Below are 12,458 nucleotides of genomic sequence, written 5' to 3'. Positions count from 1 at the left end.
TGGGAAAGTACCTACTTCCAAGGACAGCCAGATGACCTCTGAAATGGTCAATGAACCCACGCACCCTTCAAAGAGCTAGGAGTTAAACCAGGCATGGGGGGGGGGCGTGATCAAAGAAGGGCTCATCGCCACTAACTGTCCCACACACCATGTAACGGTGCACGGTGACTGCCAATGCCATGAGATAATGATCGTATCTCACAGGCACCCGTGGCAGAAGACAAAGGAGTGAAGGGTCCTGGAAAACAGAGTCACAGAGCCTTGGGTGGGAGAGGCTTCAGTTGTAAGTACTGCCCAAGTCCTTCCCCTCCCAGTTCTAGCTCTATGCCTCTAAAGAAAACATTGACTGGAGAATCACATTTACAGGAATGTTTGAATTCCTTGTATAACCATTAGCTCCAATCTCGACTGTCTTCCCCACACTGGCATTTCCAAGCCGTTACCGCTATCTTGAAGTGGTATCTTATCTTTAAGGCCCTTGCCCCATTCTTATCCCCCTATCCCATGCACTCTTCAAGCAGATGAGAATCCTGTTTCCCTAAAAAACACAGCAATCACAAGAGTGCTGCTTCCACATTCCTATTCTCCAGCTCAAGTTTGGCTTTGTACCCACCTGTTCCTCAGGCTCTCCACCTCCTCCCCTCCCACATGAGCCAGGGTCTTGCCCCCAACACCCATTTTCTCCAGTGAATCAGCTTCTTCCTTTATTACCCAAACTTCCTGACAAAGCGAATTACCCTCAACGACTCCAAGGGCTCACTTCTAAAGTGACAGCTGCTGCCTCAGCTTCCCTTCCCAAAAGAACAAGCTGAGAGACCTGGGTTTCACTCTGCCAACCTCTGCCTAGAGGCATACACCCACGTGGGACGGAGCCCATGTCATTTGCCACATACTGGCTTTCTGGTCAACCAGATTGCAGTAATCTATACCTCAACATCAGAGATTTTAGGGGGGGGAAAAAAAAGCACCCCTTCCACATAAATGCCACTGAAGACATGCAAACAGGTGCCCCAGACCTCAGACTTCCTACTTCTTCAGAGTTAGGCTGGCTGCAACAGTGGCTGTCTTCTTTTGGCGGCCGAAGAGTCTTCTGGTCTCACAGGAATCTCCCCATGGCTTGGTGAAGCTTTCACATTCCCAGATTGAAGAAGAGATTCAGGGCAAACCATCCTCTTTTCTGCACAGCCATTTGCCCTTGTTATACCCAGTCAATTAAACCTCCATAAATCGATTTATGCTTTTTCCAATACCCCCTCACTCCTCAGCTCACTGAAATTGGGCTTTGGGCCTTCTCCCACACTTCACTGACCCAGCAAATGTCCCCAGTGACACCCCCTGCCTATCACAACCAAAGGCGTTTCTCAAGTATGTCTTAGCCTCTGGACCAGCTCTCCTCCCTTGGGTCCATGACACCATCCCTCCTGCTTCTCCCGCTGGCCTGACCACTCTGTCTCTCGAATCTGCTCCCCTGACCACCTCTTACTGCCACAGTTATCCTGGGCCCTCATCGCTCCCAAGCTCAGCCTCTGAGTGCCACGTCTGATCACATGCTGGGTGCTTCACATGCTGAGCATCTCTATGAAGGTCTGCTTGCGGCATGGACTCCTTGACCAAAATTTACAAGAACAAATACAAAGACACCCAGTGCTGCCACTGAAGGGGAAGCAGAGGCTCTCAAGCAAGACTTGGCACATTGCCTCATCCCTCCTTATCACAGTTCCAGGTATCCCCCGAAGCCCCAGCCTCGGATTCCTCCTTCCACAATACTCTCCATTCTGTTGCCTCGAGCACCCACTGCCCGCTTCCTAGGTCACTGCCACTGAGCTAGCCCTGGCCTTATCAGCCCTTCCCTACCTGGTCTCCCAACTTCAGACCCAACCTGTTTAGTCAACACTAGGTGGCCTCCATGGTTGTTCCCTTCTAAAACCCAGGCCCGACTGTGTCACTCTCTGCTTAAAAATCTCTATTCCCTCCTCCAAATGTTGGCAGCAGTGGTTTTCAAGCTATGCTCAGGCAGGGCGGTAGCGGGGAGCCCTTCCTTTCCTCATACAAAGTCTTTTGCTGCCCAGTACAGAAAACATTTGGTTCAGGCAAAGGGGAAACACCGCAGCCTTCAAACGCCCTCCTCAAGCACCCCATGGCATGCACCCATGCACATGAACACACACACATGCCCACCCACAAGCGACCGCTCAGGCACCTCTACAGGACTCCTAAGATTCTAAGGTGAACAACTTGAAATGCTCGGACCACAGGGTCAAGGCCAAGCTCACACTCTAGCATGTGGGCTTCAGGCCACCTTTCCTATCTCCTCTCACCACTCCTGATCCGGAACTCAACATCTGCTCACCCTTGACCTCTCTGTGCTTACCAAGCAGGTCAAACAATTCTGTACCTTCACGCGTCTCCTCCTGATGTCTGCTCAAGCTTCAAGGCTCAGCTCAAGTCACCAAATGTGTTGGTTTCCCTGAATTTTCCTCAACCACCCCACCCAGGGAAAACACTGTTGCAAGAACACTTCCCATTCACCATGTTCCCAGGGCACCCTTCACTCAGCCACTGGCTTTCACATCTGTAGTTCCCCGAGTGCAGGGACCAAGCGTTATTCATCTCTGAATCCCCGATGCCTATCGCCACACCTGCAGCGTTGCAGAGGCTTACTAAGTGTTGACTGAAATCAACTAAGAGAAGGGCAGCATTGGGGCTGCAACCACTGAACCAGAGCAGCACAGACACGGAGTGAAGTCATCAACTATTTTTTCACCTAGTTTTCCCTTTGCTGGCTTCATCTGGATACATTTGCTGGGCAAGTTCAAAAAAATCCTCATTCCAAATTGGTAAGATTAAAATAAAGAAGATTAACTGATGCAACCTAATTTGAAAGCGCTAAGACTTAAAATCTGGCCCAGACTTTTGAAGCTGCTCTTAACACCCTCCAGGAAGGGAAGGGATAAATATGAAATAAAGTGCCTTCTGTAGGTTTAGTACCGGAAGTTCCAGAAGCGGCTAAATGCTCTGGGTCCTACAGAGCAGATAAAGTGCTCCCAGCGCGGGAGCCCAACCCTTCTCGTAAAAGCCCTCACGCCCATTAGATGTCCAGAGAGTCGCTTCTGCCCTTTTACCTCTAGCTCTGCGTCTGACAAAGCACAGACGGTGGAAGTGTACTGAAAATCCAGCTTCCCGGGTCCCACCCCAGAAGGCTGACTCAGGAATCTGCACTGCCTGAGCCTGGGAATCTGTGCTATTAGGTAAGTCTGAAGCACACCCTTAGGATGGCAGAAGACCAGGTGGCAGGAAAGCTATGCAAAGACCAAGACCACCGCCATCTGACTGGAGCAGATGGGATGGGGTGGGGTGGCGGGGTGTCCAACTACAGGTCCCGAAGGGGGCCCCCCACCTGTGCCTCAGATGCCCCAGCTCACCTCCCACAAACCACAGGTCCGCTCACCAGGACAATGGCAGCCCCTCACTGCAGGTGAGCAGTAACAAGGAAAGGCCCTTGGGCACTTGCTGCAGCTCCAGGACGGCACGCCACCAACTTCCAACCAAGCCAGGGAACCGAAGGCCCATGGGAACACCCGCCCCTAGCCCAGCTGAAGCGGTCAAGCAATAGCTTTTGGCTCCGGTCGAGAGCCCAGCTGGACTCAGGGGCCGGGGGAGTGCAGCCTGAGAAGGTCAGGGCTTGGGCTACCTGGGCCCTATGTACCCCGAGTACTTGCAGAACCGCCAGAAGGGCCTGCACAGCCTGTCTGACCACCCTCCCTGCCAGACAGAGAGTGGGGACGAGAGACTGACCGGTGGGCTGGACGTTGACCACAGTCCCCTCAGAACGCTTGCGGGTCATCGGGTACCACGAGCCGTCTGGGTCCTGGATCCACTCGGTGGCCTCGCAGTAGAACTCGCCCTGGTCGGAGGGCTGCAAGTGGAAGACGGTGAGGCGGAAGGTGCTGCTCCCCAGCTTGTCCAGGCGCACCTCCCCCAGGCTCTGCCTCTGCGCGTAGTCGCTGCTCGACTGCAGCACAAAATCCCGGCTCAGGGCAATGACCTCCACCGGCTTCTCGCCGCCCCGCTGCCGCAGCCAGGCCACGGACAGGTGGCTGTGCTGTAACGTCTCCGTGGCCACCTCACACGTGAGCTCTAGGGGGTCCTGCTCCACTCTGTGCAGAGTGTGGCGCACAGCAGTGGACTGCAGGGAGTCCGGGATCACTGCAACACAGGAACAGCCATGGGACACGGTCACAAAGCCACAGATCTTACACTCGTGGGGCTGAGCTCCCACCCACCAGCCTTCGACAGTCCCTGTGTGGCCATGGAGGACCCCAGATGGCACAGAAACCGAACGAATTTTCTGTTTGGATTTGGACTGCAGTTTTTTGGCGCTTACACTTACCTGGTTGATATTTCAATAACACTCAGATAAAAAGTGACTTGGGGGCAGAGGGATACATTCAGAATTCGAGATTCACAGATATACACTACTATATATAAAATAGAAAACTATAAGGACTTACTATATAGCACAGAGAACTATATTCAATATCTTGTAATAACCTATAATGGGAAGCAATCTGAAAAAGAATATATGTGGGTATAACTGAATCACTCTGCTATACACCTGAAACATTCTAAATCAACTATACTTCAATTAAAAAAATACATAAGTAAAATAATGTTTGTAGACTTAAAAGAAAGTGGGTCAAATTTCAGTTTATATAATAAATGAACTCCCTGAAAATAACATGTAAAAGGAATTCTCTGTCAGGTCAAATAAGATTTTGTTGTTCACGGTAGTATTGCTTCCAGACATTTTAACTTGGCTTCTCACTGAACTTCAAACAAAAAGAGTTCCTGGAACTTCGAGTTTCCCATTTTCTATACAACTTGCTCATTTTCTCCCTTCTAGCCACCCCACCCCCATGTCAGCAGTGCAGTGCACTAGGAAGGTTATTTCTTCTTCTTCTTTTTTTTTTTTTTTAAAAAAAGGACTTCCCTGGTGGTGCAGTGGTTAAGAATCTACCTGCCAATGCAGGAGACACGGGTTCGAGCCCTGGTCCAGGAAGACCCCACATGCCACAGAGCAACTAACCCCATGCAGCACAACTACCGAGCCTGTGCTCTAGAGCCCACGAGCCACAACTACTGAGCCCACGAGCCACAACTACTGAAGCCCATGCGCCTAGAGCCCGTGCTCTGCAACAACAGAAGCCACCACAATGAGAAGCCTGTGCACCACAACAAAGAGTAGCCCCCGCTCGACGCAACTAGAGAAAGCCCGTGCGCAGCAACGAAGACCCAAAGCAGCCGTACATAAATAAATAAATAAAGGTTGTGGTAGAGAGAGGCAGCAGCATCCTCAATTTTTTAGTAGGTTTAATTTTCATATTATTCATGTGTCAACATGTGTCATGTTCGTGGGCTGGAAGGAAGCCACGGTATGGGGATGAGTCAGGCAAGCAATGAGATTTCCTCTGTGGTCACCTGGTCAGCAGTTTCCTGCGGAGACTAAACATGACCCCCTCTCTGATGTGAAGGGTCGAAATCTTAATTTCTAGTTTTTATTATCACAATTAAGCCTGGAAATTATGACGTGGACAGAAAAACAGAACAGCCTTGATATTTCTGACCCTTCACATTGGCAAACACTGTGGCGCAGAGCCGGCCACAATGAAATCCCTCTCCCTTCTCCGCCACCTCCTCCATCATCCAGGGGCCAAGGGAGACAGCTGGTACAAAATTCCTCACCCTGGAGCCAAAGGACACACAGACCCACTTCAGGTCTGAGCATGGTCCTGCAGCTGCATCAGCTTCCTGACTCAGCAGCGCCCCAGGCAGCTCAGAGACACCTTCCAAAGGCCCATCACTGAGAACACCACCCAGTTCTACCCACCACCAGTCCCTCCCATCAGGAAGCTTGCACAAACCTCTAGATAACCTCATCCACCAGAGGGCAGACAGCAGAAGCAAGAAGAACTACAATTTTGCAGCCTGTGGAAGGAAAACCACATTCACAGAAAGACAGACAAGATGAAAAGGCAGAGGACTTTGTACCAGATGAAGGAACAAGATAAAACCCCAGAAAAACAACTAAATGAAGTGGTAATAGGCAACCTTCCAGAAAAACAACTAAATGAAGTGGTAATAGGCAACCTTCCAGAAAAAAAAATTCAGAATAATGATAGTGAAGATGATCCAGGGCCTCAGAAATATAATGGAGGCGAAGATCGAGAAGATGCAAGAAATGTTTAACAAAGACCTAGAAGAATTAAAAACCAAACAAACACAGATGAACAATACAAAAACTGAAATGAAAACTACACTAGAAGGAATCAATAGCAGCATAACTGAGGCAGAAGAACGGATAAGTGACCTGGAAGACAGAATGGTGGCATTCACTGTTGCGGAACAGAATAAAGAAAAAGGAATGAAAAGAAATGAGGACAGCCTAAGAGACCTTAGGGACAACATTAAATGCAACAACATTCGCATTATAGGGGTCCCAGAAGGAGAAGAGAGAGAGAAGTGACCCGAGAAAATATTTGAAGAGATTAAAGTAGAAAACTTCTCTAACATGGGAAAGGAAATAGCCACCCAAGTCCAGGAAGCGCAGAGAGTCCCAGGCAGGATAAACCCAAGGAGAAACACGCCAAGACACATAGTAATCAAACTGGCAAAAATTAAAGACAAAGAAAAATTATTGAAAGTAACAAGGGAAAAACAACAAATAACATACAAGGGAACTCCCATCAGCTTAACAGCTGATTTCTCAGCAGAAACTCTACAAGCCAGAAGGGAGTGGCATGATATATTTAAAGTGATGAAAGGGAAGAAACTACAACCAAGATTACTCTACCTGGCAAGGATCTCATTCAGATTTGACGTAGAAATCAAAAGCTTTACAGACAAGCAAAAGCTAAGAGAATTCAGCACCACCAAACCAGCTCTACAACAAATGCTAAAGGAACTTCTCTAAGTGGGAAACACAAGAGAAGAAAAGGACCTAAAAAAACAAACCCAAAACAATTAAGGAAATGGTCATAGAAACAAACATATCGATAATTACCTTCAACGTGAATGGATTAAATGCTCCAACCAAAAGACACAGGCTTGCTGAATGGATACAAAAAAAGACCCATATATATGCTGTCTACAAGAGACCCACTTCAGACCTAGGGACACATGCAGTCTGAAAGTGAGGGGATGGAAAATGATATTCCATGCAAATGGAAATCAAAAGAAAGCTGGAGTAGCAATACTCATATCAGATAAAATAGACTTTAAAATAAAGAATGTTACAAGAGACAAGGAAGGACGCTACATAATGATCAAGGGATCAATCCAAGAAGAAGATATAACAATTATAAATATATATGCACCCCACATAGGAGCATCTCAATACATAAGGCAACTGCTAACAGCTATAAAAGAGGAAATCGACAGTAACACTATAATAGTGGGGGACTTTAACACCTCACTTACACCAAAGGACAGATCATCCAAACAGAAAATTAATAAGGAAAAACAAGCTGTAAATGACACAACAGACCAGATAGATTTAATTGGTATTTACAGGACATTCCATCCAAAAACAGTAGATTACACTTTCTTCTCAAATGCACATGGAACATTCTCCAGGATAGATCACATCTTGGGTCACAAATCAAGCCTTGGTAAATTTAAGAAAATTGGAATCATATCAAGCATCTTTTCTGACCACAATGCTATGAGATTAGAAATCAATTACAGGGAAAAAACCGTAAAAAACACAAGTACATGGAGACTAAACAATATGTAACTAAATAACCAAGAGATCACTGAAGAAATCAAAGAGGAAATCAAAAAATACATAGAGACAAATTACAATGAAAACGCGATAATTCAAAACCTATGGGATGCAGCAAAAGCAGTACTAAGAGGGAAGTTTATAGCAATACCAAGCCTACCTCAAGAAACAAGAAAACTCTCAAATAAACAATCTAACCTTACTCCTAAAGGAACTAGAGAAAGAAAAACGAAAAAAACCCAAAGTTAAGTTAGTAGAAGGAAATAAATCATAAAGATCAGAGCAGAAATAAATGAAATAGAAACAAAGAAAGCAATAGTAAAGATCAATAAAACTAAAAGCTGGTTCTTTGAGAAGAGAAACAAAATTGGTAAACCTTTAGCCAGACTCATCAAGAAAAAGAGGGAGAGGACTCAAATCAATAAAATTAGAAATGAAAAAGGAGAAGTTACAACAGACACTGCAGAAATACAAACCATACTAAGAGACTACTACAAGCAACTCTATGCCAATAAAATGGACAACCTGGAAGAAATGGACAAATTCTTAGAAAGGTATAATCTTCCAAGACAGAATCAGGAAGAAATAGAAAATATGAACAGATCAATCACAAGTAATGAAATTGAAACTGTGGTTAAAAATCTTCCAACAAACAAAAGTCCAGGACCAGATGGCTTCACAGGTGAACTCTACCAAACATTTAGAGAAGAGCTAACACCCATCCTTCTCAACCTCTTCCAAAAAACTGCAGAGGAAGGAACACTCCCAAACTCATTCTATGAGGCCACCATCACCCCAATACCAAAACCAAACAAAGATATTACAAAAAAAGAAGATTACAGACCAATATCACTGATGAATACAGATGCAAAAATTCTCAACAAAATACTAGCAAACAGAATCCAACAGCACATTAAAAGGATCATACACCATGATCAAGTGGGATTTATCCCAGGAATGCAAGGATTCTTCAATGTATGCAAATCAATCAATGTGATACACCATATTAACAAATTGAAGAATAAAAGCCATATGATCATCTCAATAGATGCAGGAAAAACTTTTGACAAAATTCAATACCCATTCATGATAAAAATTCTCCAGAAAGTGGGCATGGAGGGAACCTACCGCAACATAATAAAGGCCATATATGACAAAACCACAGCAAACATCATTCTCAATGGTGAAAACCTGAAAGCATTTCCTCTAAGATCAGGAACAAGACAAGGATGTCTACTCTCACCACTATTATTCAACATAGTTTTGGAAGTCCTAGCCACAGCAATTAGAGAAGAAAAAGAAATAAAAGGAATACAAATTGGAAAAGAAGAAGTAAAATTGTCACTGTTTGCAGATGACATGATACTATACATAGAGAATCCTAAAGGTGCCACCAGAAAACTACTAGAGCTCATCAATGAATCTGGTAAAGTTGCAGGATACAAAATTAATGCACAGAAATCTCCTGCATTCCTATACACTAACAATGAAAGATCAGAAAGAGAAATTAAGGAAACAATCCCATTCATCATTGCAACAAAAAGAATAAAATACCTAGGAATAAACCTACCTAAGGAGGTAAAAGACATGTACTCAGAAAACTGTAAGACACTGATGAAAGAAAACAAAGGTGACACAAACAGATGGAGAGATATACCATGTTCGTGGATTGGAAGAATCAATATTGTAAAAATGACTATACTACCCAAAGCAATCTACAGATTCAACGCAATCCCTATCAAATTACCAGTTGCATTTTTTACAGAACTAGAACAAAAAAATCTTAAAATTTGTATGGAGACACAAAAGACCCCGGATAGCCAAAGCACTCCTGAGGGACAAAAACGGAGCTGGAGGAATCAAACTCCCTGACTTCAGACTATACTACAAAGCTACAGTAATCAAGACAGTATGGTACTGGCACAAAAGCAGAAATATAGATCAATGGAACAGAATAGAAAGCCCAGAGATAAACCCACACACCTATGGTCAACTAATCTATGACAAAGGAGGCAAGGATATACAATGGAGAAAAGACTGTCTCTTCAATAAGTGGTTCTGGGAAAACTGGACAGCTACATGTAGAAGAATGAAATTAGAACACTTCCTAACAACATACACAAAAATAAACTCAAAATGGATTAGAGATCTAAATGTAAGACTGTACACTAAAACTCTCAGAGGAAAACATAGGAGGAACACTCTTTAACATAAATCACAGCAGGATCTTTTTTGATCCACCTCCTAGAGTAATGGAAAGAAAAACAAAAATAAACAAATGGGACCTAATGAAACTTAGAAGCTTTTGCAAAGCAAAGGAAACTACAAACAAGACAAAAAGACAACCCTCAGAATGGGAGAAAATATTTGCAAATGAATCATCGGACAAAGGATTAATCTCCAAAATATACAAACAGCTCATGGAGCTCAATATTAAAAAGACAAACAACCCAATCCAAAAATGGGCAGAAGACCTAAATAGACACTTCTCCAAAGAAGACATACATATGGCCAAGAGGCACATGAAAAGATGCTCAACATCACTAATTATTAGGGAAATGCAAATCCAAACTACAATGAGGTATCACCTCACACCAGTTAGAATGGGCATCATCAGAAAATCTACAAACAACAAATGCTGGAGAGGGTGTGGAGAAAAGGGAACCCTCTTGCACTGTTGGTGGGAATGTAAATTGATACAACCACTATGGAGAACAGTATGGAGGTTCCTTAAAGAAATAAAAATAGAATTATCATATGACCCAGCAATCCCACTACTGGGCATATACCCAGAGAAAACCATAATTCAAAAAGACACATGCACCCCAATGTTCATTGCAGCACTATTTACAATAGCCAGGTCATGGAAGCAACCTAAACGCCCAGCGACAGACGAATGAATAAAAAAGATGTGGTAGATATATACAATGGAATATTACTCAGCCATAAAAAGGAAAGAAATTGGGTCTTTTGTTGAGACGTGGATGGATCTAGAGACTGTAAGTAAGAGTGAAGTAAGTCAGAAAGAGAAAAACAAATATGCGTTAATATGTATATTAACGCATATATGTGGAACCTAGAAAAATGGTACAGATGAACCAGTTTGCAGGGCAGAAATAGAGGCACAGATGTAGAGAACAAACGTATGGACACCAAGGGGGGAAAGTGGCAGGAGGGGCGGTGGTGGTGGTGTGATGAATTGGGAGATTAGGATTGACATGTATACACTAATACGTATAAAATAGGTAACTAATAAGAACCTGCTGTATAAAAAATAAATTAATTAAATTTAAAAAAAACAAAGGCCCATAGTTTCTTAGAGGTTTGGCCTCTCTTCCAGCTGATGTCACCTGCTTAGTGTTCCTCATCAGTTCTTCAGCTTATCAACCACAAATGTCCTTGCCTTATATTTTTATATCCCCTTTCACCAGCTTGAGGGTCAGTTGACCTTCTCTGAAATTCTTAACATCTGCATTAGATCTTCTTTAAGTTTTAGCTTCAGCTTTCTACTATTTACAAGTGAACACACAAACCTGGTTCACTTATGCTACCTGTTGACCTCTAAAATATTTGGGGAGCTTTGGATTCTCCTTTTAAAGTCAAATAAAACTGCACTATAAAAGAAGTGACTCAGTGTTATGGATTGAATGTTTATGTTCCCCCCCAAATTCCTGTGCTGAAACCTAATCCCCAGTGTGATGGTATCTGGAGATGAGGCTTTGGGGAGGCGATTAGGTCATGAGGGTGAAGCCCTCATGAATGGGATTAGTGCCCCCCACCTTTTTCTTTGGCTGCACCACACTGCATGCAGGGTCCTAGGTCCCAGAGTGGGGATTGAACCCGTGCCCGCTGCAGTGGAAGCGTAGAGTCTTAACCACTGGACCTCCAGGAAAGTCCCTGGGATTAGTGCCCTTATAAACGGACCCCAGACAGCTTTCTCCTTCCCTTCCTGCCATGTAAGGAGACAACAAGAAGTCAGTACTCCGCAACCCTGAAGAGGGCTCTCACCAGTACTAACCATGCTGGCACCCTGATCTGGGACTTCCAGCCTCCCGAACTGGGAAATAAATGCTTGTTGTTTAAGCACCCAGTGCAGTCTATGATAATTTATGATAGCAGCTCACACTGACTATGACACTCAGACAGAACAGCAGCCATGTGAACACAGTTATCTCCTTACCCATGAGGTTCATCTTGGCACTGTAACTCCCGAAGTATCGCTCATCGGTGTTGGGCGTGTGGCATTCATACTCCCCAGCATCCCGGGCCTGGAGATCGGTGATATGCAATAAAGCCGAGTTCCCCTGGACCCTCTCCACGTAGATCTTCCCGCTGCGGACACGCTGGGTATAGATGGCGTAAGGGAAGGAAGAGTCCATGGTGCTGACGATCTGGACCTCGCGCTCAGGGGCGGAAGGCAGGTAAATGGACCACTGGAAATTCTGCTCAGAAGGCCCCTGGTAGCCACTGACGTTGCACCAGATGGTGATGTGGGAGCCCTCTGTGCGGTACAAGGGTCCTTCCTGGACGGCGACTTGCCGCTGTGCTGACACTACCCCTGTGGGGGAGACACACACAACAGGCTCACTTACTTCTCAGACCAAAATGCAAAGCAGGCAGCAATGTTCAAAGGTTTTGTTATTCGTGTGACATGGTAATAATATAAGTAGCTTACTGG

The 12,458-nt window shown here is 44.8% G+C and overlaps 1 protein-coding gene across 4 annotated transcripts in view; it reads right to left on the bottom strand.

The window, feature by feature from the left end:
* The window catches only part of IGSF3 (immunoglobulin superfamily member 3), a 99,243-nt gene that overhangs the window by 31,705 nt on the left and 55,080 nt on the right, over positions 1-12,458 (bottom strand). For all 4 annotated transcript variants that reach the window (XM_060300801.1, XM_030869166.2, XM_060300790.1 and 1 more), the window contains exons 3-4: positions 11,961-12,338; positions 3,796-4,206 (exon numbers count right to left, since the gene is read on the bottom strand). In XM_060300801.1, the coding sequence (XP_060156784.1) occupies positions 3,796-4,206; positions 11,961-12,338 (789 nt within the window). The remainder of the gene's footprint in view (positions 1-3,795; positions 4,207-11,960; positions 12,339-12,458) is intronic.

Source organism: Globicephala melas, chromosome 1 (genome assembly GCF_963455315.2).
Source record: "Globicephala melas chromosome 1, mGloMel1.2, whole genome shotgun sequence".
NCBI lineage: Eukaryota > Metazoa > Chordata > Mammalia > Artiodactyla > Delphinidae > Globicephala > Globicephala melas.
Note: the sequence above shows the minus strand (reverse complement) of the source record. Positions and strands in the feature narration are given on the sequence as shown.